The sequence below is a fragment of the Phyllostomus discolor genome, chromosome 9 (assembly GCF_004126475.2).
Source record: "Phyllostomus discolor isolate MPI-MPIP mPhyDis1 chromosome 9, mPhyDis1.pri.v3, whole genome shotgun sequence".
In the NCBI taxonomy this organism is placed as follows: domain Eukaryota; kingdom Metazoa; phylum Chordata; class Mammalia; order Chiroptera; family Phyllostomidae; genus Phyllostomus; species Phyllostomus discolor.
In genome coordinates this window covers 103,535,183-103,559,771 of record NC_040911.2, presented here as the reverse complement: position 1 = coordinate 103,559,771, position 24,589 = coordinate 103,535,183, and the positions used below count along the sequence as shown (strand labels likewise).

General features: G+C 60.6%; 1 protein-coding gene across 1 annotated transcript; it reads right to left on the bottom strand.

The window, feature by feature from the left end:
• Positions 1-2,843: 2,843 nt before the first annotated feature.
• On the bottom strand, positions 2,844-23,624 carry EDN3 (endothelin 3). The gene is made up of 6 exons (XM_036009995.1): positions 23,182-23,624; positions 22,268-22,538; positions 7,076-7,249; positions 5,946-6,026; positions 5,456-5,551; positions 2,844-4,343 (listed from the first exon to the last, which is right to left on the bottom strand). Exons 1-5 carry the CDS (start codon positions 23,231-23,233, stop codon positions 5,482-5,484), a joined length of 648 nt encoding a protein of 215 aa, XP_035865888.1. The 5' UTR covers positions 23,234-23,624; the 3' UTR covers positions 2,844-4,343; positions 5,456-5,481.
• Between the last annotated feature and the right edge of the window lie 965 nt (positions 23,625-24,589).

The following is a 24,589-nucleotide window of genomic DNA, read 5'->3' as shown; positions in this document are numbered from 1 at the left end:
GCAGAGACGGTCCTGGGGTCTGCGAGTCATTCTCACGAGCTACGAAGCCCGGAGGAGGGCGGACAGGGGTGTGCGAGCCCTCAACCTTCAGTCAGGTGGGCCGGCGCGGGTCACCAGGACACACTGCTTGTGCTGGTGTCCACGGTGGGGGCAGCCTGGGGGGCCCGAGCCCTTAACTCTCGGGGTCTGTTGCTCACTCCGGACAGAGGGTCAGAATCGAATCGAATTGTCGGACCCCCGGCTGGTGTCACAGAATTGGGGGACTGGTGGAGGAAAATGATACACTTCAGTTGTTCAGGGGGAAAAAAACCTACAGGTGTGGTTAAAAAGCGGTTATCCGGGGGGGAAAAAAAACCCGTGGTGTTTGTTGTGTGCTGACCTCTGCGTAAGGAGTGCAGAGAAGCAGAGCTGAGCTGCCTGTGTCTTCAGGACGGAACGGCGAAAGGGCAGACCAGAGAGCCGTGGAAATGGGGACCGGGAGCACGGGGGGCGGGGGGCAGGACCAGGGAGGGGGGCCAGGCTCCCCTGCGTGCGCTGTCCTTGTAGTTTTAACTTTCGATCGCCTAAGAGTACCACCTGCCTCCTCCTTGGGGTGGGGGGGGGCTGGTGAGCATCCAACACCAGGACGAACGAAGGGGGCACCTGTCCTGAGAGTGGCCGTCAAGGAGGAGGTGGGGACGGCCCCGGGCCCAGGGGAGCGCCCTTGGAGCACAGCAGCGGCCTTTGAGAGAGGTCTGAACACCGCACAGCAGTGCAGCCCACTCCCGCCCGCGCTGACTGTCATGCAGATCAATAGCAGTTGACATCCAGCGGCTCCTCCGTGGAGGAGGAAGATGGGGAAGGGGAGGGAAGGGAAAGGGGAAGAGGAAGGAAGAGCGTGGAGGCGTCGAGTTCATGTTCGTTCGACACCTCCCTGTCCCACGAGACCCCTTCTCTCTGACAGGAACTGTTAATGCCTCAGCCTCTCCCATCCCTCCCCCTCCGCTTGTCACTCGCGCCGCCGTGGCACAGGCGTGGCACTGTTCTGGAGGGTGCATGAGCCGCGGCTGGCAGAGGGGGGCTGCGGCCTTCATTCACTCTGGTCCCCGACAGGGACTCCCTCTCACCGTCTCCCTGCCCCCAACACCCCTCAGATCCCGACAGTCCAAGCCCCCCTGCCTGCAACAGAAAACAGAAATTGCATATTCAGTGCCAGAAGGACCCCCGCGGACCTATCATGGTCTGAGTAACAGGTAACTTGATTTCGCTTGAGAACAGAGATACTTAAGATTCAGGTAAAAGAACTTGGGGGTTCAGAGAATGCACATCTTCCGGGGGGGGAGACAGAGTAATTACCCTGACAAATTTCTATAAATCAAATTCTATTACTTCAAGGAACGTTCTAAGTTCAAAGATGCGCTTCCGTGAGAAACTTTTGATAAAAATAGGAGTTAATGACTAGTTCGAGGCGAACTTTGAAGACTTGAAGATTGCATCGTATGCCTTGAGGGGGTTCGGGACTTAAGAATGCAGGCTGCAAACCCCCGTTTCCTTAGGTCTGATCTCTGAGTGCAGCCGGGCTCGTGACACCCATTTCACAGAGGAGGAGACTGAGGGTCCATTCCAGGACGGCCCCCTTGGGGCAAAGCCAGGTCTCCAGACTCAGCAGCCCCCTCTGCTGGGGCTGGGGGTCCTGCAAGCTGGGCGGGTGTTTGGTGTAATGCCGCACTGTTGCGTCCTGACGTTTGTTCTCAATACTTCTGAACCAGGAGTCGGCATTTGCTTTTTGGGCAGAGCCCTGCGAACCCGGTCCCAGGTCCTGCTCGGAACTCCGAGGACTTGCCTCCTGGCCCCCACCCAGATCCCAGAAACCACGCCACCTCTGAGGCTCACCCCTGGGGCTGCTCAGCAGTCCCGCCCCCGGGCCTCCAGGCCCCCAGCGGCTGAGGGCTGCGGGGTTCCGGGCCCCATCCGGCCTCCCTCCCGTGAACACCTGCGGCTCCTCCCGGGACGCTGCGTGTCCCGAGAATGAACCAGTGCCCAGCTCTACCAGTTCATCGAAGTCAAAACCCTCTAACATGAGTTCAATTACAACAAGTGGCTCTTGGGTTTTCTCAAATTCCATGTGACGAAACCCACTCAGAATACTGGATTCCGCTTTGCTCATTATTCACTGGGTGTCTGGGTCCAATTCCCCGCCTCTACGGGTCTCTAGTTCTCGACTCAAAAGAAAGGAGAAAGGGAGAAAGAGGGAGAGAGGGAGCGAGGGAGGCACAGACAGACGGGCAGACACGAAGAAGACCCACCTCCTTCCGACACTCCCAACGCCCGGAGATGCCTTCCGAGTCTCCACGGCCCCAGACCATTGTGGCTGGCAGAGAAGAGCGGGGAAAACGGGGTCACTTCTGGCTAAGGGTTCTCAAGAACTGGGGGCAGGGGAGTGACACAAAACGCCCACTGGAAAGCAGGGGAGGTCCAGCTCTGTTGCTGGCCGTGGCCACTCCGTCCCTGGAACCTGCTCCTGAGCCTCTGTGGCCCACGTGGCCAAAAGAGGAAGCTCTGTTCTCAGAGGTGAATGGAATGGCGCCAGGAGAAGGGGCCAACTCCCCCGACACTCACTCACTCCCCCGAGCCCTCCTCCCGACAGCCAGGAAGGCTCTCTCTCCCTCGGGTGGTCCCCACATCCCGCTCCTCCCTTCATAGTCAAGCAGCAACCCCGCCACTCGCCTAGCTCCAGGTTCGACTCTGATGGAGCCTGCTTCCTGAACGGTAATGCCCTTTGGCCTCTCCAGAGGTCCAGGAAAAGTCGATGCATAAATCGGGCATCGAACACCCGCAAGAAACAAAAAACACACAAAGCAGAACAAACGCTGAGCTTTTTTATTATGCGCGTGACAGTATCTTGGGAGCGTCGGCACAATGCACGGGGGTCTCGCCCAGTGTGTGGCCACCCAGCCGGACAAGGGGTAAGTATGTGCCTTACAAAAGTAATCTGAGCTCTAAGGCGTGTGAGCTTGGATTCGGAGCACAGTTTAAACTCTCTACCTAGCACAGCTGGACTGGTTAGCGGAGCCGCATGGAGCCGCCGGAGCAGAGAGCAGTCGTACAATAAATAACGGCCCCTCTAAACGCTACGGGAGCCCGGCGGCCGGCCGGTCCCTTGGGTGTCCGGGGGGGTGGACACTGGCATTGGTACCTGCGGTTCCTCTGAGGAGGAACTCTCAGAGAACTGAACGCTTGGTCGCGGCCAGAGCATTCGCCACCTTACATTTCCCCCCCGCCATGACCTCAGCACACCCCCCAAAGCCGGTCCTCACATCTGCTGTGGGGGGAGGCAGGTGGCCCGTCCCCCACGATGACCTCGCGCCCACATCCCGCACTCAGACGCGGTCACCACGGCACGGCTGGAAACAGGCGCAGCCGCGTGAGAGGGGGACCCGGGAACCGGCAGGGGTCGCCGTCCCCGGTCGCTCCCAGTGACACAGATAAATAGAAATGTACACAATTTACACAGAGTTGGCGTTTGCAGCGTATCGTCCGTGAGAGCAGGCCCGGGACGGCCTTCAGCGGGGGCTGCCTTCCCTGCGGCTTCCTGCCAGTGAGCACGCCGTGGTGGGCGGCGCCGGTGGGCCCGGGTTCAAACCCCACCTCTCCTCCTTCTCACAAACATAAAGGTTCTGTTTTTCTTTTCTTTCTTCTTCTTGTTTTTTTTTTTCTTGGACACACATTCTTTTGGTGGGTCCCTAACGCAGCTGACCACTTCCGTCTAAATCCCAGAAGCCTCCGTCTCACGGCGTCCCGCACAGCTGGTCGGCCGTCTGGCGTCCGGCACTGCCGCCGCCTGCCCTCCTCTCCGCCAGGGTCCGAGCGGGCTGCAGCGGCTGCGGCCCGGCCACGAGTTTACCTCTGCAGGGTTCATGTGGGGTCCCCAGACTCCCCAAGGGGAGTCAAGTCCAAAGCTGGCGAGCAGCTTTCCCGCCTGCCATGCCTCTCCCGGCCCGGCCTCCTGCCCGAGAGCCAGGCCAGGGGGTCAGGTGCCCGGGGCGCACCTGGGGTCACTGTCCCCGCTGGGGAACCTGGGGCCATGGGGTGGGGCATTCTTGGGGTAGGGGTGTGTTGTTAGGGGAGACCCTGGGGGTAGGTTTCCTCCCCCCGCAGGACTCATTCTTCATCCTCCGGGAGCTGGACATGTGAGCAGGCCAGGCCGGGACGGAGGCCTTCCCAGGACCGGGCGGCAGGCCTGTTCTCCCAGAAGCCCCCGGGGCGGTGGCGGAGTGGCGGGCGGCGGCGGGGCCCCCTTCCCGGGCCGGCCGGTGGTGCTGGAGGTCTAGAGACGCCGCGGGCTGTCTGTCCTGGGGCTCATCCTACCTCGGAGAAAGGGGCAGAGGAAAGACGGGGGAGTGTTACCGAGGGGCTCCTTCCTGGCTGAAGGAGGCACCTCCTCCCCACCCCACGCCGAGCCCCTTCTGCGTTTCGAGCCCAGCCTCCTCGCTGGGGCTTCGCGGCTGTTTCCACGCCTGCCGTGCCCCTGGGAGGGTGTGACCGTAACGTCGGCTGGTGCAGCCGCCAGGAGCTCCCTTTGATCATCCCAAGCCTGGGACAGCAGCAGCTTCCACTCTGACAGCGCGAATCTGGGGGCCACTGACCCCCAGTCCCACAAGGAAGTAGGGCCCGAGGCTGATGAGGAAAGGCTGCCCGAGCAAAGTTTCTCACAGGGGCTCCCCAGGCCCCAGGGGGGACCCCGTGCCCCATCCCCATCGTCTGAACGTTCGGCAGAACAATGGTGAAACAGCAAAGGCGGAGCCCTCTATGCCAGGGTCCTCTTGTGTCCTCGAACCAGCCGCACACTCCGACCCCAGGGCCTTTGCACGTCCTGTTCCCCTGCCCGAGCTTCCCCTCCCTTCCTCATCCTCCCGGCTCACCCCCTCTCTTCCTTCAGGTCTTCGTGCGAACACCCCTGTCCTCCCATCCCCGCATCTCCCCACCCCTGCACACCCCCCATCCCGGGCCTGCCTCCCCCACGACTGAAGCCCCATGGAGCGGGGGTCTTGGCCCCGGTCCCTGCTGCGCCCCCGCCCTCAAGGGCAGTGCCCGGCGTGGGCAGGTGCAGAACAAATGCGGGAGGTGGTGAATAAGTGACGTGAAAGATGGTGGTTTTAATCACGTCCCTCCTGAGCCGAGGGGGCATGCGGGTGTGGAGTGAGGAGGAGGGAAGGGGGCAAAAGAACAAGGGGGCCAAGCGGGCACCCGCTGGGGCCTGGCTCATGCTCCCCGGGGACCTCTCTCTGCCATCTGGGCCCACCTCCCCTTCTCTGTTTTTATTACGGATGCTGACAGACCCCTCTCTGGACGACCGGGAGCGACCTGCCACCAGGTTGGAAAGCCTCCTGTACCCCAAGTGTGGTTTACTCTCCCCTGGATCAGCCCCTGTGGGAACCCCAGCCACCTCCGGGCTGTCCTTACGAACCGAAATTACCATCCCACTGCGGCTGTGTAGGCGGGTCATTCACCACGAATCCTGATTGACAGAATGACAAATACGTCCAGTGTGGCTGCGGGAAACCCTGAGGACCTCGTTCGGAAAAGACAAGCAGGTAAAAAAAAAAAATAACAAAACGAACTTGGGGGGCCGCTGCCCTTCGCCTCTGTCCAGAGACAGCGGCTGGGAAGCAACGAATGTCTCATTTTCGTTTTATTCACTAGAGACCAAATGCCACTGGAGGCCCTGCCTGCACGGGCTCCGGGCCCCAGGGAGCTCCAGGGCCGGGCGTCCGTGTGCTCTCGCCCAAGGGCCCCAGCCCCTAAGGTTCAGGGCAGCCAGCTCTGTCCCAGAGATGACTGACCAGGGGCACCGCTGCCTGTTGGGTGGCCCTCCCTGCACAGCGGGGCTCCCAAAGGCCACCTCTGGGGCCAGACGCCACCCCACGCCTGCCCCTGGGCATGAGACCCCCGGAACGCAGCCTTACCTCCTCGCCCGTGGGCCCCCGTCCGTCCTGCGGACTGGCACGGCCCCTCCCAGATCCCGTTTTTCCGAGGCCCCTGCGCTCCTGCGGGGACAGAGGGGTTCGGTGACTCAACCTGCGCTTCCTCGGGCTGGTCTCCAGGTGCCAGTGATGACTTCCTCTTCCCCAGTGCGCGGACTCGGACTCACTGGGGCACGTCTCAGAGCAGCTCACCTTGGTGGGTTTCTACTCGCTCCCCAATATCCGTGAGGGTGAAGGAGCCCGGACGAAAACTGCGGTGGGCACTGGGGCTTCCCCAACAGCGCACCCGGGTCCCGACCCCCGGGCCCCCACGCACAGGGCGCTCACCCTCCGCAGGTGCTTCTTGTGTGTGTGGGGGGGGGGGGCCAGCACCCACAGGCCCCATCCTGCCACTGCCGCCTGGGAAGGGGTTTTCCAGGGCGGCCCCTCCTGCCGGGCTGGTGAGCTTGGCCCAAAGTAAAACCAACTGAAGTCGAACCCAACTGTCATCCGCCTCCCCGCACCCGCCACTACCGGTCAAACCCGGACTGTGCACGGGTTCGAGCCCCCAGGGCCTCACAAACTGCAGTCTGGAGGCTACAGCACACGGCCCGGTGTCGGACCCGGGGGCTCTGGGGCTGCAGAGTGAGAGGGTGGGTCACACAGGTGAACGGACACTGCAGGCCCCCCTCCCATGGGAGCGGCCCCCACTCTGTGCCGGCCCACCCTGGCCGGGGGCAATGTGAGGTCCGTGGGACTAGATGCCCCATTTGCTGTTTCTGAAGAAGCTAAAAGTCTGCCTGCGGGAAAGGGGGGAGGGGCAACCGTTCCGTCTGTAAAGGCTGGCGACTCGTCGGGACTCTGGCAGGGCGCTGTGCGGCCCGGGAGGAATTGGTCTGGAGACCAGGCGTGGCCACGGCCATGCTGTGGGCTCTGTTCTGCAAGGGGCTGGGCCACCCTCCGAGAGCGGAGGGCCCCTGTCCCCTCCGCTCTGGGGCCCCGGTCTCCCCAGATGCAGGCGCACCAGGGTCAGGCACGGCCACCCTCTGCACCACCCCATCAGACACTCCCAGCCTTGTCTGCCCCGGGGACAGCTGACACCCGGACGTGACAACCCAGATGGGGGGTCGTACCTGCCGACGGCCAGGGTCCGGGTGCAGAAGCGCACGCAGGCCGGGTCGTGGCTCGCCGCACAAGCGCAGCGCCGTGTGCGCTCCGAGGGCTGTGGGCTCTGTGGAGACGGCTGCGCGGACCTCCTGCCACGGACCCGTCCTCTGTAGCTGGACAGTCCATAGGGCACGGTCTGTCTGCGGGGCACAAAGCAGCGTCAGGACCACGGCTGGGCGGGCAGCAACGTGCCCCCCCAGGGAGTGTGCTGGGGCCACGGGGGTGGGAGGTGGGGGGACCTGGCGGAGCTGGGAGCTAGGGCAGGCGTGTCTGCACCCTCCAGGCGGCCAGGCTCCCGGGGGGACCCTGGGAGGAGGGGAGGGATGGCATCATTTGGAACCATCAACATTTAAGTCATTTTTTATGCCCAGGAGCACCCAAGCCGTCTCTCTCCCGAGCAGGGAGAGGATGGCCAGGCAGTGCCGTGGGGCATGACGGACAGCACACACCTAACTCACCAGTGTTCTTGCACAGAATTCGGGAGGGAAACCAGTAATAAGTAGAGGAAACCTGTGTGGCCAAAAGTCACTTCCTAGCAAGCCTCGGTTTTCCTGCCGGTCCCCGAGCTAACCGCCTGGGTTTCGGCGAGCCCCATGGGGCATCACAGGTCACCCACCTCCGAGTGGGTTCCAACAGCCTCTCGCATGGTCAAAACAGAAGCCATGAATTTATTTTAACTTGAAACACACACCAGGGAGCCTCGTTGGGGTGGTGAGGGCGAAGTGGGGGGCGGCCTGATGCCCGGACCGAACTCCCTCCCTGCTGGGCTGGAGCGGAGCCACGAGTATCAAATCGATACATCACCAGACTGGTGGCATCCCCTCGGGGGAAGGTGGGCCCGGTGTGGAGCCCTCGGGGCTCACCGACCGGCAACGCCAGCAGGGTCCAGTCCTGTTCTGCACGTTCCCTTTGCTGAAGACCCCATTTTCCCTCAGGAGGGGGGTGGGGTTGGGGTGGCCGAACAATGCGGACACTGGTGAGGCAGGACTTGGCTGGAGGTAAATTTTCCCAGTCCTGGGGCTGAGTTCGATCTCCGAGTGTCCACGTGGAACCCAGGCCCCCGTCTCTCGGTGAAAACCACACTGAGGGACCCACAAGTCTCCCCTCTCCCACGGACGGCGAGACCCGCCGTTCTGGTGCTGCTGTCAGCTGACCGCACATGTCCACACAGGGGACTGCTCAGCCCCAGCGAAAAACTGAAAACCCAAGGGTTTGGAGTTAGGAAGCCAAGCCACGCGGTGTTTGTTCATGGAGGTGTGCTGAGCGTTTCACGAGGAGTGCAGTGCAAAGATCCAGCGTGCAACTGAGGCTCTGTGAGGGGTAGGGCCCCTTCCTCTCTCACAGGGCAGAGGCAGGGAACCCCCCACTCTCGGGCAGCCCAGGGGTTGGACCTGTGCCCTCTGCTGGCTGGCCCGGGCTGTCCCCGAGGGAGGTTCCCGTTCCCAAGGAGCCCGCCTGGCACAGGCAGAAATTGACAGGCTGTAAAACAATCTGATAAGCTCCTCAGTGAGACAGTTCTGTCCCTGAGCTGAACAACTACGGCTTCAAAACGCTTTGGAAACTCAGTCTTGAATCTAGAATGTGGAGGGTCCTTGGAGTTAGTTCCATGCTGAAACATGGCGGCCCAAAGAGACTCAGCCCATTCTCTGTCATCCTGCTCCATCTCACACCAAGGTTGGGGGGTGCTTATCTACTCCCAGGTGGATGCACCCCCAAGCTCCAGCTACCCCTCATCCTGCAAGCTGCTGCCCCTTGGCTACCCTGTGGGTCCCAGGATATGCCCCTGGGCCCCTGTTCTGTCCCCAGCTGTCTACCCTGGAAGAGGGCCTGGGGCTGTTCGGGTGGGAGGTTTCCGGATCCTGAATACAGAGCATGGTCTAGAGGGGACAGTACATAGCTTTCGATCCCAGAGACTCCTTGCAGTGGGGGTGCGGCTGTGGCCAGAGGAGGGGCAGAGGCAGCCCTCTGGCCGTAGGGCCCAGGGTGGGGGATTTCTTGACCAGCTCCAGGGGTGGGTCCCCAGCTCCTCCTTGTCCCTGCCGTGAACCCAGCACAAGGCTGGGCCAGCAGACACCACTGGCTGAGCAGCCGGGAGCTAACTGTGAGATAACACAGTCCAACAACTCTGGATTCTTTTCAACCTAAAGAGTTCAATAACCACAAAATTCTATCACAAAGAATTCCAGCGTTAGCCAAGCATTCACTATATCTAATGCACATATATATGCCACTGGGGCGTGGAAGCAGGGGAAAGGAAATGTTGTAAGTCCATGCACGCAGAAATGTGCAAGGTACACAGAGTGCGGAGCAGGGTTATCTGGTAATCCCATCGTTACGCTGTAAAGCAGTTACATAACGGTGACTCCACCCTCTCCACAGCTTCCTGCTCGACCGAAGGGCTGTCAGGCAGATTGGATGGGACAGGGCACTGCCTGGGAAATCCTTTCCAAGAGTTAGCAGTGAGGTAACATTCGCTACTCTTGCTCAAGTCAGCTGTGTCAGGCAGAAAGATCTCTTCTACCATACCGGGCCTGCATTTGCGATGCGTGACTAAGCAATAAAGAGGGGTGAAGGTCATAAAGACCCGGAGTGCCATTTGGCACAGCAATGCCATGCTTTGCCACGCTCCCTTTTGGCTGGTCCATCATTGCACATGGCCTAATGAGCACTCATATTTCACCTGTGGGGGGTGCCCTTGGATGACGGATGCTTTTTGAATGGTGACTTGGGAAGACCTAATGGTAGAACCATGAAAAGTCAGTGAAATCAGCCAAGAACCTTCACCTCGCACACTCTCTGCCCACTTATTTTAGCCTCTGGGGTTCGGAGAACGCAATTCCTAATCAAGGTAGGCAGCGTCTCCATCTGTTTGTGTTTCAGTTTTAACTCAGAGCTCCCTATAAAAGACACGCAGGGGAGATCAATCCAGATGCTCTTAGACCAAACAAGACACCCCTCCGGCACACCGGCAAATATAACGTCTAGTGTTGTGTCTCTGTCTGATAAATCGCCCCTCAACGTACACAGTCAGAACATCCATTATTTGCTTGGTGACAGTGATGTCAGGGCCTTATTTATCACCGTGCTCTTTTCTGCCACTTTTCCCCAAATGTCACATATAAACGTTATTAAACATTAACCTTCCAAATCTCCCATAATCATTCTTCATCTGCGGCATCATACTGGAAGCATGTTATTTCTCTCTACAAGACGTTTTGAAATAAGGAAAGCTGACTTCTTCTTCTTCTTCTTCTTTTTTTTAAGATTCTGGTTTTAAATTCAGTGTTGCCTTTTCATAAATGAGTTAATGATCTCCATCTTCCTGATCAGGAAACTCGCTTCTACACTGGCATTTTTTCAAGGAGAGGCCCAGATATTCAGAAAGGTAGGGAAAGAGGCTTTGCTGGTCAAATTCTAAAATCTCAGGAAAATTTATCAAGCTGTCATTCCCTCAAAAAACCAATCTCTCTCTCTCTCTCTCTGTCTCTCTCTCTCTCACACACACACACACACACACACACACACATGCACACACATTGAATAGCACCCAACACATGCCTGCTGAGTGTGCCGTGATGAGTAAGCACTGGGCTAGGCTGTGCGTGAACACATCCTTGAACAAGACGGACAAGTGGCCTTGGACACACGCAGGTCCAGTTCAGTACGGAGGCCGGCCAGTTGGCATTTTAGAGGCTTCATTCAATCAGCAGATGGGCTTTCTCATCTATACATTTCAGAGAAGCACCCCAACTTCCAGCCTCCCTTGAATGACTCGAGGTTATGCCAACACCACCCTGCATTCCAACACTCAGCAACGGTCCGGCACTCACAGAGAAGTCTCTGCTCATCACCACTCCATTTTGCCCCAGTCCCCACCACTCCCAGTAGTACTACACTTGTCCTCTGCTCACTCTTCTTACCTGTCTGGCCCTTCATGGGCACCTGAGTCTACAATCCCCGGTCTAGTGGCTTGTCCCATGTGGTGACACCAGACAAGTCACATGACACAGTGACAAAATTAGCTCTTAGCACTATTTTCAGAAATAGAGTTGCTTTCACTTTCAAAAGCCCAAGTTCTGACTCGGCGTCTTTCCAACCAGTAGAACATTTCCACGTCAGAATGTCAACCTGGCCGTCCACTTCCTTCCGTCCCACATGTGGATGTGACGCTAGTGCTTCCTTTGGACCCAGAGAGCGTGCTGGACAGAAGGCAGGACTCTGCCAACCAGCCCTGGGGCCTGTTTCCCGGGGGGGCAGACAGGCAGGGGGCGGCCCCAGCTCATCAGACGCCACCTCCCAGCATCCCCAGGGTCACAACTTCCAGACCCCAGCGCACTTTCTAACGGGGGCTCGGCCTCCGGCTGCAAGAATCCCTCCCTTGGCGGGCACCACGCACTGCTCTTTGAGCTCAGCAACCCCTTCCTGGGCAAGGGCGTGCAGATGGCCTTCTCAGACTACCTTTGTGACCTTAGCCAGAAAGGACGGCTAGCTAAGAGTTTTGCTCTAAAGCATGGCAAGATGGAGTCACTGTCGGAAGTGGCCGGAGTCTGCAGCCCACAAGGGCACCCGCTCACGTCCACGGACACCCAGGGGGCCCGCTGTGCACGAGGGCGAGGAAGCAAGGCCCCGGCAGCTCGCAGGGGGGAAGTTCCCTCTCAACCCACTTAAAAGCCCGGAATTCTCGAGAGCCTGGGGCCAACATTAGTGGTTTTTGTCTCCGGAAATCCAATCTCTTCTCTTCGCCCTTAGGAATCGCCCCTCCATCCTGTGTGAGGTCTTGGCGAGGCTGTCAATCAACGTGCGGGGATTTCCTCTGCCGCAGGACTCGTCCAGCGACCCGAGCTGGGCAACCGGACCCTGTCTCTCCCAAGACAAGGGAGCAGAGAGCCACCGAAGGTCAGAAAGTACTCAGAGCTGCTCTGGGCCAGGCGGCACCACCCATCCCGCCTGTCTGCCGGACTGTACCCTTGGGTCCCCAGGCCTGTCCTGTGCCTCTCCTCTCTGAGCCTGGGGCTGCTTCCCCACCGGTCTGTAGGTTACCCTGCATCTTTCCAATAGCTCCTTTTATGCTGTGTTAGCCGGACTGGGTTTTTCTGTTGCCTGTGGCCAGCGAGCTCCAGCCAACCTGGACCTCGCTTTCTTGAGATGGATGCAACCAGCATCCCCTGGGTTTCACAGAAAAACCTAGAGTCCCCCAGCTGCCGGGGACAAGTACAGAGAAAGAGTGCGTTCAAAACCAGAACAAAACCCGGCAAACAGCCAGCTGGAGTCCGCTCCTCCCCAGCGGTGCCCACCGGGAAATGTTTGGTTTGGACCGCACTGCCCGTCACGCAGGTGGAGGGAGGCGCACCACTCCGAGACCCAGAGGCCGGCCCCCGACCCTTGGGTGACCGCTCAGAAGTCTCCTCCTCCTCCAGCGAAGTGATTCTGCGTCCACTCATCAAAGGCTGCGGAAGTCTGCCAGGGGCCAGGCCTCATGCCAGACAGCCAGGGGGTGCCCTGTCAACCCCCGGGAAAGAAAACAGGCTGGGAAACACAGCTCCCCGGTGGCCTTGCTAGACAAGCAGAAAACACACACACGCACCTTCCGGTTCTAAAGACTATATTACCCCCATGTTCCGCTCTCAGGCAACACAGCGGAATCGGCAATCTGCAGCTTTACTCCCCTGCAGAAAGTTCTAGCATCTTTAGGTTGGAAGACCCCAAAGCAGTTGGAGGAGTTCCCGCCCGTGTGGAAACTTCTCCTCCCACAGTCCAGGAAATCAAAAGAGTGAGCAATGTGCTGTGGGTTGGTAGTTAACTTTTTTAAGGATCTTCCCCCACCGCCCCCGCCAAAACCCCAGCTTTTGGGTTTATCCTGGACTTAACGTTGTAGGAATTTGACCAGAATCATACCCGTGTTCAAAGAGAGCTGAGCACTGACCCTCACCAGTCAGACCCAGGAGCAGTTCTGCACCTGTAGTGCAGGGGTGTCCCTTGGGCCGCCACAGCTGCACTCTGGATCTCACCCGGAATCACTGAGGGTTCCTGCTTGTTCCCCTCTGCGCCCAGGGCAGCCGATGCGGCGCCCGGCTCAGAGTGGGTGCTCTGTGATACCCCCTATCTCAACAGTCAGTCTCTGTGGGGGGAAAGAAGGAAGTGAGGAAGGAAGGGAGGAAGGAAGAAAGGAAGGAAGGAAGGAAGGAAGGGAGGAAGGAAGGGAGGGAGGAAGGAAGGGAAGGAGGGAGGGAGGAAGGAAGGGAGGGAGGAAGGAAGGGAGGGAGGGAGGGAGGAAGGGAGGGAGGAAGGATGGGAGGAAGGAAGGGAGGGAGGGAGGGAGGGAGGAAGGAAGGGAGGGAGGAAGATGGTCTGAGTTAGCCTGACTTCCAGGCCACACCTGCTCTCCCAAGTGCAGACAATTCTTCACCGATTTCTCGCGGCCCTGCTATTGCGGTGGCGCTGGACTGGCCCACCTTCGGGGGCTTTCCTAGAGGGGAGTGGCCTCTAGATCACGCGCAGTGGAAGAATGGGTCTTGCTAAGGATTCCGGTGGGCCCCACCGACGCCAGCACAGAGAAGCCGTTGGCACAGGTGGGGGAGCCATCCAAGGTGGAACCAGAGGCTGCTCGCGGTTCCTGGCCCGCGTCACAGACGAGCTCCCTGGGAGTCCAGGGTAAGCACCTCCCACCCCCGGGATTGACAGATGGAAGGGCCAGACCTCCGGAAGGGTCTGTCCAGCTGCAGAGCCTCACACACCCGTGGTGTCCCGCACGCATCTCCAGAGTGGTGCAATGGGCCTACTAGACAGGGCCTACCGGGGGGTCCCACCTTCTGGGCCACACTGGCAGAAGAGTTGTCTTGGGCCACCCAGTAAATACTCAAACGCTAATGAAAACTGATGAGCGCAGAAAAGGTTTTAAGTAAATTCACAATTTTGTGTTGGGCCGCATTCACAGCCACCCTAGGCAGCATGCAGCCCATGGGCCTCGGGTCAGACACCCCGGCCCCAGCCCTTCTTTCCAGCAATGAAGCCACAACTGAAACGTGGGGGTTCTGTCCCCCTCAAGGGAAGAGGTGCCCAGAATCCCCACAACTGTGTTTAGAAAGCCTCTGTGTCCTGTGACCGCATAGCTGAGCTGAAAAATAACCCAGAGCCACAGACTGATTCAGCCCCTCGCCTCACCGGGACACACGCTCCTCCCCGAACACGGTGGTGACCGGTGTTCAGCGCAAGAGGGAGGTCAAAGGAGACGAGAACAACGGAAGGGCCCTTCTGTGTTTGTTGCGTGGTATGGGGTTTTGAGGAGTTGCAGCTCATAAAAAAAGTCAGAGCAACAAACAGCTCGTGTACATGCAGGACGACGCCATCCACGGAACCCCCCGCGTTCGCTGGCCTTCCCCCCCCTCACCCCACCACAACCCACATGTGTCCCCCTGAGTCAGGCTAGAGTTTCTCCCCGCAACCCCCCGTGACCCTGACGAATTCCAGGTCAGATGTCTGTCTGGCTCGGCCTCATTATAACTTGATGCAAAGCCGCAGACAGACGGGGCCCGAAATAGTCCCCGGGCGCGGGAACCGGAGGGTGAAAGAAGGAGCCGGTATTGTCGCTCAGACGGGTGGGGGGTGGGGACTTGGAAAGGGATTTTTTTTTACAAATGCGTAAGCCAGCAGGCCTCCCTTTAAACAGTCCGCAGGAAACAAGGGAAGGCACCCTTGCTCACTTCCAGGAGATTCCGCCCCAAGGGCAGGAAGTCCTCCTGCACACGCGCTCCCACGCGACAGTGACACGGACGCTGCCTCTCCTCCTCACCGATCGTCTGTGGCCTTGGGTCCTGCGAGCCATTGGTAGCTGCGGTCCATCGACCGCGTGCCTGCAGCCAAGAAGAGCTGAGCCCCCCTCGATTCCTAGGCTTTATCCCCAAACTCGACCCCCAGGAAGGTTGAGGGGGAGGCGGGTAAGGAAGTCTGGCAGGCACAGGTCTGATCCCGCCTTTCAAATGTTGCTATTTTGTCGATTATGAAATGTTTGCACTAATTTTGAATTAAAAAATTTCAACAACGCAGTAACTTTTATTTATCTTTGCCGCTGACTTTTTGGCCTCTCCTTCAAGCTTGCTCCCGAGGGAGCGCGTCTCTGACCTCACCCCGTCCCTGACCCCACCGGAAACCCATGGAAAGTGGTTCGAGAAACCCAGAACAGACTCGTCCACCGCTGCCTTCTCACCGACTCGCTTCTGACCGTCGGCAAAGCTGTCTACGCCCCCGTCATGGGCCACTGGAGCCGCCGCCAAGAACGAGCCTCGCACTGTGGCGCCCCAGCGGCATCGGCCCCGCGCCTCTCTCACGAAAGCAATCTGTTTCTGCTTTTCAGGTGACCTGGCCGGGGCCCAGGGCCCCCCCCCCCGCCGCCCTGGTGTAGAGTTACTGCTCCGTGAGGCCTGCTGCGGCGGCGGCCCCGAGGCCGTGAGAGCCCCGAGGGCCTGTGCCTCCGGCCTTCGACATGCCGGCAAGTCCCCCAGGCACTGTCGGTTCCCCAGACCCCGAGGAGAGGCCTTTGAGAAAGTCAACCGTCCTGCTTGTCCGTTCCTGGGGGACTCCCTAGCTCAGCGGGAGCTGGCGGCACCCCACTCATCCGCTCATGCACACCGCGGCCCCGTCCGGGTTTATTGTCTGAGTGAAGTTGGCTCCTGTGCCACACGGTGGGAAACGTGTGTGTGTGCTTGTGTGTGCACGCGTGTGTGCCCCATTTAAGGAGCTCTCCGTTTCCATCCCAAACCTGACGCAGGCAGCGGGTCATTTCCTCCTAGGAAGCAGCCGCTGCGCTGGAAGGCCGGGCGGCGGTTTCGAGGGGCTACCTGGAGGGAGGGAGGGGCCCACGTCCGGGTGCCATCAGATGCGCCGAGAAACTACTGAGAGGCTGCGTGTCCGGCCCAGACACAGAAAAAGCCGTGCGGAGTTCCAGCGCGGCGTGGGGCCCCCTCCCCCACCCCGCAACACCCTCCTCACCCCTGTTTTAAATCCCTGCAGGAATAAACCTCACCGGGGGTGTCAGGACGTTTTGTGTGTCTTCAGACTTAAAGCCAAGTTCCGCGAGGCAATGTCCCTTTCATCTAGCCGAAACCTAAATCCCCCCCGGCCCCCCGCCTGGGGTCACGCAGAGTCACGACCACCCGGTCCCAAGTTTTCTGGCTGCAAATTAAACAGCCCCCGGGTCAGGGTGGACCAGCTGCTTCTCCTCTAAGCTTGGCTTGCACCTGGATACCCCTCACCCACTCAGACCCCCAGCCCCTGGGCAGAAAAGGGGGCGTTCGGGCTGAGTGACCCCCACAGAGTCACCCTGTGGGACCGGACCTCTGCAGCTAACTCCAAAATTCAGCCCGAAGGCCCTCAGTCTTCAAGACAGGCCTTGCCGTGGAGTGTTCTAAGGGATACACGACTCAGACTCAAAATAAGGATCTAGACACGCACTAGATTCCCAAGGAGGAGCCAGGAATGGAGGAATGGGAAGAAAAAACTCATAAAATAAAACCATCGTCTTTCAGGCCCTGCGTTTAAGGTCACTGTCAGTGTGGCCGGCGTCACCTTCTCCCGCGAGCCCCGATCTATCTATCTATCATCTATCTATTATTTTTCATAAACAGATGTCCGTAGTATTTCCTGGGACTGCTCCCTGGTGACCCGTACATCAGGTCCTGGGCAGTGCTGGGTGACACTGGAAATGAAGGGACCCGGGCCCCACGGGGTGGGTCCTCAGTCTGCCAGTCAGAAGACGTGCAGGTACTCTGCGGGGCTGGCCGGCCGCGACCATAAGAATGCAGACAGACCCCTTACCGAGATGTCGCCATGAGGCTTTAACAAAGAAGGTCTGAACTGACCATTCAAATTATCCTGGAATGCCAGACCCTGGTCCCTGTCCCCATTAGCAGAGGGAACCCAGGCCAGTGGCTTCAGGGAACACCAGGTCCCCTGCCCCTGGCATTGCAGTGGGTCCCCAGGTGAGCAGGAAGCAGTGAGAAAACAAGGAAGGAGGGACCCACAGGGCGGGACCAAACCTGGGCAAGCCTGGAGCGACCTTTGGCCGCTGGCATCCTTATCCAGTTGCTTATCAGCTGCAGCCGCAGGCACGCCCTTCCCAGTGTCTGCAACCCTCCGGTAAATGGGAGGCTCATGGGCCGCCCACCCAGCCCTCCAGGAGCTACGGGAGACCGAGGCTGGTGGTCCCAGGAGGCTGACCTCGGCGGTCCTCCAGAAAGAACCCTACCCCCTGGCGTCCTGCGACCCCAGAGCGGGACACGGCTGCGGGAGCACTGGCCCCGGCACGGGCTGCCTTTAGGGCCAGGTCTCCGAGGGACTGAGTGCTCTGAGCGTGTCCCCAGTGATTCTCACGGTGGCCAGAGGCACTGCCCCTCTGCCGCGACAGTGGCGTCTCCACCCCCAGCACCCCCGCATCCCAGCTCACGGGTCCGTGGCTGTTACTGGGGTCCCTGGAACCGCACAGCGGGGGGGACAGCCGGCCCCACGCACGTCCGCGGGGGGCTGGGGCTCTGGACCCAGCCACCGCAGGGAGACATCCCACCATGGAAAGTCTCTCCTGGGGGGGCAAGCTGACGGCGCTTCTCTGGGACGACACGGGGCGAAAGGGAGTCCGGCGGAGCGCGGCCTTTTTGCCGTAGAACCCAGTTCTGTCTGTTGTCGCACTTGTAGTTGTCACTCCGCTTCTCTGGGAAGGGAAGGACCCCAGAACAGACACCATCCCCGCTGGTCTGAGTCAGCGGCGTGGCGTGCTTCGGAGCAGCTGGGGCTGCCACCTGGGTCCCCGGCCTAGAGTCGGACCGATGTCCGCCCCTGACCTGGGGTGCAGAGACAGGGTGTCACGGACCCCAGGCCTCATGGCAAATCAGGGCTCCTGGGTCTGGGGTCTTCCTCCCTGAGGAGGGGTGTGGGGTCCCGAAGCGCCCAGCCCAGTCACGACCGCAAACACCCCGCACTGCTCTTCCATGAATACATTCCCACTTGTCGGCCCACGCGGCTCAGAGCTTTGAAACACACGGCCACTGCTACACGTCACGGTGACTCCCTCGTGTGTCCCTGAGGGGTTAACCGTGGGCAGCTTCCCTCTATCCTCGGGAACACAGCAGGGAGGGACACAGTAGGGAGGAGCACAGTGGGGCCCTTGCTGGGTGTCCTGCAGCCCCATCCCCCACTTGATGGGCTGGCTCCCCTCTGCAGCCAGGGGTACGGTGGCAGCCACAGAGGGGCTGGCCCGCAGTGGGGTATGGTTAGAACTGAGAGCCCTGTGTGGCTAATTTTGTGTGTCCATTTGGCTGGGCCATGATACCCGGATATTTGGTCAAACAACAGTCTAGATGTATCTGGAAAGGTATGGTGTAGATGTCATTAATATTCAAATCAGTGGACTTGGAGTAAAGCAGATTGCCCTCCAGAGTGTGGTGGGCCTTGTCTAATCAGGCGAGGGCCTTAATAGAAAAGACTGAGGTACTCTGAAGAGAAAGGAGTTCTGCCCCCAGAATGCCTTTGGACTCGAACCTGCAACATCAAAGTGTGTCTATACAGACATGTATGCTCCCCCCACACACACACATGGGTCCTGTTGGTTCTGTCCCTCGGGGGCCCTGACCAGTGCAGTCCCCCTCTACATCATAAGGCCGTCTGCTCCACGAGCCTCGCAGAGAACAGCCCCATGTGTACAAGAACGGAAGCACACGGACTGCTTGTTCACAGCCTCCCCCCTGGTTCTTGGCAATTGCCCATGACCGTGAGGTGGCCGGGTGTGTCTCTGACTTGGGGTCTGTTTCTGTGTGTGTTGGCAACGGCAGGCCATCTGGGGGAAGGCTGAGGGGTGGGGGCTTTCCAGCACGGCCAAGGAACGTCACGAAAACCATCTCATCCCTGGGACAGCTGTGGTCTCGGCTACCTACACAGGAACAAGAAGGGCAGAGGCCCAGGACACACTGAGTTCCTCCTTGGGGGCTGTGGACCTGCCGCAGGACACCACGGAAGTCACAGGCAACGTCCCTGGGAGAACCCGCACTGCCACCCCCATCCGCAGGGGCGGGGGAGCCCGCACAGAGTGGGCACCCACGCCTCCAGCACAAGAAGCTCGTTGGTGGGAGAACCTCACACTGGAACCTTGGTGGCAGCAAAGCCCGGGACCCATCACCGCGGGGCAGGAGTTGGCCCGAGCCCTGCTGCCCGCTGCGTGCTGTGTGTTGGCAGGAAGGCTGGCCCAGCTCGGGCCTGGAAGCGTGTGGGTGCACACGGGAGACCCAGGGGCCCTCTGCTCTTACCCCCAGAAGATCCCCCGGGGCGTCACCGGTCTCTCGTGCCTGAACTAGACCTGCACCGAGAGGCAGAACAGATCCCAGCGGACACCCCGGCCTTCCTCCTGCGGCCTTGAGGCCCTTAATCGTAGCATAAAGGGCCGCACTCACAGAAAGCCCGCGACTTTGGAAATGTCCTTCCAAAATAAAGCAGAGGGTGGACGCCATCTCCGGGCGACTGAACAGGTGGTAGGAGGAGGGACACCAGCAGCTGAGCATCACCCCAAGTTCAAGATTCTTGGTTTAGGCGTGAGGATCAAGGCCTGCTGGGCTCTCAGGGCAGCCGGCAGCAGGGACAGGGAGCTAATCGCACTCTGGAGAAGTTCTGAGAGACCAGGAGGGTCTGATGGAGGAGAGAGGGTGACAGGTGAGAGAGAGGGTGACAGGTGAGAGAGAGGGGGACACGCCGGGAGTGGGGCTGCAGCGGGGGCAGCAGAGAGACCCAGAGGACACCTCGTCGTGCCCACTGCGGCTCCTTGGGTGCGAGCGAGGGAGTTGTCAGACTCTTTCATTTCTCCGAAGGCCCACATTCCTGTCCCCACAGCCCACCGCAACCCTGTCCGAGGTGTTTCAGAGACAGAAAAACTGGACCGGTCTACATATCACCAGAGAGTTTTAGGAAGGAAGGAAGAAAGCAAGGAAAAAAGAAAGCAGGGAGGGAAGGGAGAAGGAAAAAAAAAAGACAGAAAGAAAAAGAAAGACAGGGAAGAAAAAGACGACCCAGAAAAATCTTCCTTGTAAAAATTATTTTGCTTGTCTAACTCCAAAACGCTCACGTCTGGCTATTGTCATTCTTGTTTCCCGAGGAGCTCGCAAGACTCCCAAACACCGTATTTAATCCCTTTTCGCTAGGGCTTAACACGAGCCAGGGGCCGGGGAGAGAGGAAGACGTAAATCACGCCGCGAGGGAAAATCAGCACGCTGGCTGCCCTGGAGAAAGCCAGAGATGCACGGCTGTGTCTCAGGCCATGCGAGCCAACGCGGGACGATGGGACAGGCATCCTCACAGGTCACGGGCTCTGTCTGCACTCTCGGGCGAGTTCGCGGCGGTTGGTGCCCCCGCCGGTGTGGGGGCTCGGGGACGGGCAGAGGACCGAGGTGGTCTCCTCCCCTCTGGCTCGCCCGCCTCTGCCTGAGGGCCCCGCCCCTGACTCAGTTGGCCTCCTTCTCTCTCCTTCCAGACGGATCCAACGCTTGGGAGCCTTGCCAAGGCAAGACTCAGTCCTGTGGCCAACCACCCCGAGTGCCGGGTTCTGCGAAGCTAATTTGGTCACATCACAAGGCCGGGAGGATAAGAATCGAGACAGGTGTCGGGCGCCGGGGACCATAGGAGAAGGTGACCCTCATCACTGCCGGAGCTCAGGAGGCGGTCGATGGCAGCCTTATCCGGGGGCCCGTCCGGACCACGCTTCCCTGCATCTTCCCCGTGAAGGGAAGGTGACAGAGCAGGCCGCCACCCTCCCTCCCGTGGACTGACTGTGTGTCGCAGCCTGACTGTGTGCAGCGCGACAGGCCAGTTCTGCATCAGGATTGGCTACACAGCTGGTGCGGCCCAGGACGAAACGCGAGGGCGGACCCTCTGGCTCGGAAGGTACTGAGAACCTCCAGACAGCCAAGGGCAGGTTCGCCCACGCCGCACCCTGTGCCTGCGTCCGGGTTCCGGGGGGACGCCGCCCTGCCTGCCGTTCTACAGTGGGCGACTTTTCAGACCTACCCCGGGTGTCATTAGAGGTCTTGTCCCCTGGTTTGGGAGACAGCAACGCCTCAGTTTACCCTGCTTTGCACCTCCCTCTCCAGGTGTCCGTGTAACACGGTGGGAAGTGAGGCCACCCGCTGCCCACTGTGCGCGAAGGGACAGAGGGCACCGTGATGAACCTGAACCGAGGTGGCTTTCAGAGCAGGGACAAAGCTTCCTGTCCAGGCCCAGGGTTCCCGCTCACACAGGGTCCCTAGCAGGATGCCAGGGGTCTCAAAAGGTCCCAGAACAACCAGGGCACAAACCGGGGAGCATGTGGTCCAAGCCCCAGGTTTTAGAGACCGGAGGGCAAAGCCCAGAGGCTGGGGTCCCGAGCGGGGTCGAGCCCTCTGCACCTCGGACGAGGCTTCTGCAGAAGGGGGTCCCGGTGGAGCCAGCGGCCCCGGGGGTCGGGGCCCCTCCCACGACTGAGCACTGTGTGCGGCCTCGGGAGAGTCTGACCTCACAGCAAGGCAGCCCCTGGACGGCGCAGGGAGGAGCCCTGTCTCGGCCTTGAGAGAGCTCCAGGGGACATCAGCAGGGCGCTGGGGGGCAGAGCAGGATGTCTGTGAGGACTCGAGTAACTGCGACCCATCGGTTCTCCACCCCTGACCCCTGGCACCGGGGAATCTCTCCCTGACGGGCAGGTTCCCCCAGGCCCTGCCAGGCCCACCCCGTTCCGCTCCCTGCTCCCTGCTCCCTGGCGAGCAGGCTGCTGTCAAGGAATGTGAGACTCCTTGGAGGCTGGCAGGGTCAGCAGCAGGGGGGTGGCTCCCTCAGCTCGGGGGCAGGACAGAATGTTCAGGGCTCCCTCCTTCTCCGAGGGACTTCTCAGGTATCTAATCCCTCTGGCGGGCTCGTTTCACTGGGAGGGAGGGCTCCCCCTTCCACCAGCTCAGAAACTCTGGGGTTGGGTTTCTCCTGAGCCAGGCCCTCCCAGGGGATGGGGGCCACACCCTGACCTGTCAACGGGACCGGGGCTGCAGGACAGCCAGCGAGAGCTGAGCGCTGAGCCAGGGCAGGCCCCCCCAGGAGCGCGGAGATGGGCCTGGCACCGGGAGCCCCCGCCCTCTCAGGCTCATCCCCACGCCCGGGGCACTCACTCAGGGGTGTTGATCCAGATGATGTCCAGGTGGCAATAATAGACGCACTCCTTGTCCTTGTAGGTGAAACACGTGCAGCGTCTGGCTCGGCGACGTGCAGGGCCCCTCTGGGCCTCCTGCTCCCCAGACCAACCAGGTCCCTGCTCCTGCCCAGGGTCTCCGCGACTCAGAGCCCACGCTGTGGTCATAGCCACAGTTTCCTCGGTGTCCCCCTCCGATCTGGATGCAGGGGGGACCTGGGGGATGCCACTCCTGCCAGCAGGCACCGATCCTGCAGGAAGGAGGCAGAATGAGGGGTTCCTGAGCTCCTGAGGGTGCATGACCCCCCCCCCACCCTCCCTCCCCCAAGTCCGGGCAGAGGGAGGCCACCGAGCTTTCTGCAAAGTTTGCAAGCTTGTTGCACTTTCTAGAGCGTCTCTGAGCTATGCCAAACATTCTGAAAAGTTTGCAAAGCTATGTGCCCAGTTTTTGAAAAGTTCGCAAGCCCTGTGTGCACGGGTGGAGTGCTTGCAAGCTATGTTCTCTCTCTGCAAAGTCTGCGAGCTATTTGCACCGGTTGGAAACATGCAAGCACTCTGCACACTTTTCCAAAACTTTGCGATCATTTTTGCACAGTTTTGAGGACTTTGCAAACTTTTTGAAAAGTTCCCAACTTCATGAAAAACTGACCAAGGAAGCCCAGGCCACACACAGGTCTCCTCTGGTCTGCGCATGGGCTGCGAGCAACCTCCAGAGCCCCTGGGGTAGTCCTTGCACCCCGCTTCTGCCCCCACCTTCCCCCAGGTGCCTTCAGGGATGGTGAGCCCAAGCAAGAGGCTGCGCCCCGCATTGCACCCTTCCCCGCGCCCCACCCCCACCCAGGGTCCTTTTGTGTGCGCTGGCGCCAGAAGAGGCGGCCCGCCCCGCCCGCTTACCTGCGGCGGAGGTCACTGTGAGTCCGAAAAGGAGCCACAGCCCCAGCTCCATGAACCCCGATCAGGCGCGGGAGCACCGGGCCCGGAGGACGAACTCCTGTGGCCCCGGAAGGGGTCTCGGGCCGGGCACAGCGGGCCTCGCCCTCCAGCCGTGGGGATCAGAGGCCGGCCGCTCCCTCACTTGGTCCGGGCTCCCGCCAGGAGTTGGCTGCGGCGGTCACAAACTTCAGAGCGCGCTGCCCATCCCTCCGCAGGGCTGGCCGGCTTGTGGGCTCAGGCTTTTCTGGCTCCCGCACCACCCCCTCGCCTCCCCGCCCCCCCCCCTCCCCCGAGGGGCTGGAGCTGCTGCGCGGGGCCTTTGAACCCGGGTGCACCGGGGGTCGCCTTCCAGGCGCGGAGGGAAGCCACCCGGAGCGCTGCGGCCCGCAGCGCACCCAGCACAGCGAGGGGGGGCGTGGGGGCGGCGCGACCGGCCGGGTGCGGTGGGGTGGGGGCCGGGACAGCTGCCGGGAGGCCACGCGAACACACACTCACACATAGACGCACACACACAGGCCCTCGCGCGCGCTCGCGCTCACTCTCACACCCCGCCCGCGCTGCGCCGCTGCCCCGGACCGGCCGCCCCCACCCGCAGAGCGATAGGAAAGATAAAAGGCTGCGCGGAAGCGCTGCTATCTTGCTTTCAACTCCCGGCGGCGGAGGGAAAGGGACGCTTCTTACCGCTCACCTAATGACACCTTGCCCTTCCTCGCGCAGGGCCTGCCCGCCAGGCCCCGGGCGTACTTTACTCTCCTGACTCAGGCCCTGGCCGGCTCCCTGCCTCTCCCAGGAGCTGCGAGAAAGTGGGTGTGGGCACCAGGCCCCGAGCAAAGTCAACCCAGGAGCGGGGTTAGGGTCCTGGGGGGGCCGGGACCCTTGCAGCCCCCTGCAGGGAGAGGTGGCTTCAGTGAGGGGCAGGTTCCTCTCCCTGCAGGCCCGTTACTTCCTCCGTGGTCTTCAAGTCCCGGAGCTGGAGTGCACGTGCCGGCCGCTTCCCCCCTCACCTGGGACACGTCACCAGCACGGCGCATGCCCAGGAGAGGAAGGCTGCTCTGGTTTGCTCTTTTCCAAGGCTGTCGTCTGGGCAGGGGGCGGTCCTTGCACACAAGGGAGGCAGTCAGGAAGGCTCTGTGGGCGAGTGAAGGGAGGAGCGGGTGTTTCCCGTGGGCTAGGCCGTGGACTGCTGACCTCTGCGGACACCCAGGAGCCCTCCCTGACCAGAGTCCGCTGACCGGAGGGAAGGGTGATCGATAAAGAGGGACAGCACTCCAAATGTCATCAAGCAGTCCCCTCCCGGCCACTGCCTACCCTGTCCCCATAGATTAGATTAGATTGGAGGCGACGGTCCCTGGGAGCTGAGGGGGGAGCG

Coding starts and splice junctions, on each gene's coding strand:
- EDN3 (XM_036009995.1), bottom strand. CDS start 23,233: ATGGAGCTGGGGCTGTGGCTCCTTTTCGGACTCACAGTGACCTCCGCC. Junction 7,250..22,267: donor ATCTGGATCAACACCCCTGA/GTGAGTGCCCCG, acceptor TGTGCCCCGCAG/ACAGACCGTGCCCTATGGAC. Junction 6,027..7,075: donor CGGACCCTGGCCGTCGGCAG/GTACGACCCCCC, acceptor CTGTCCCCGCAG/GAGCGCAGGGGCCTCGGAAA.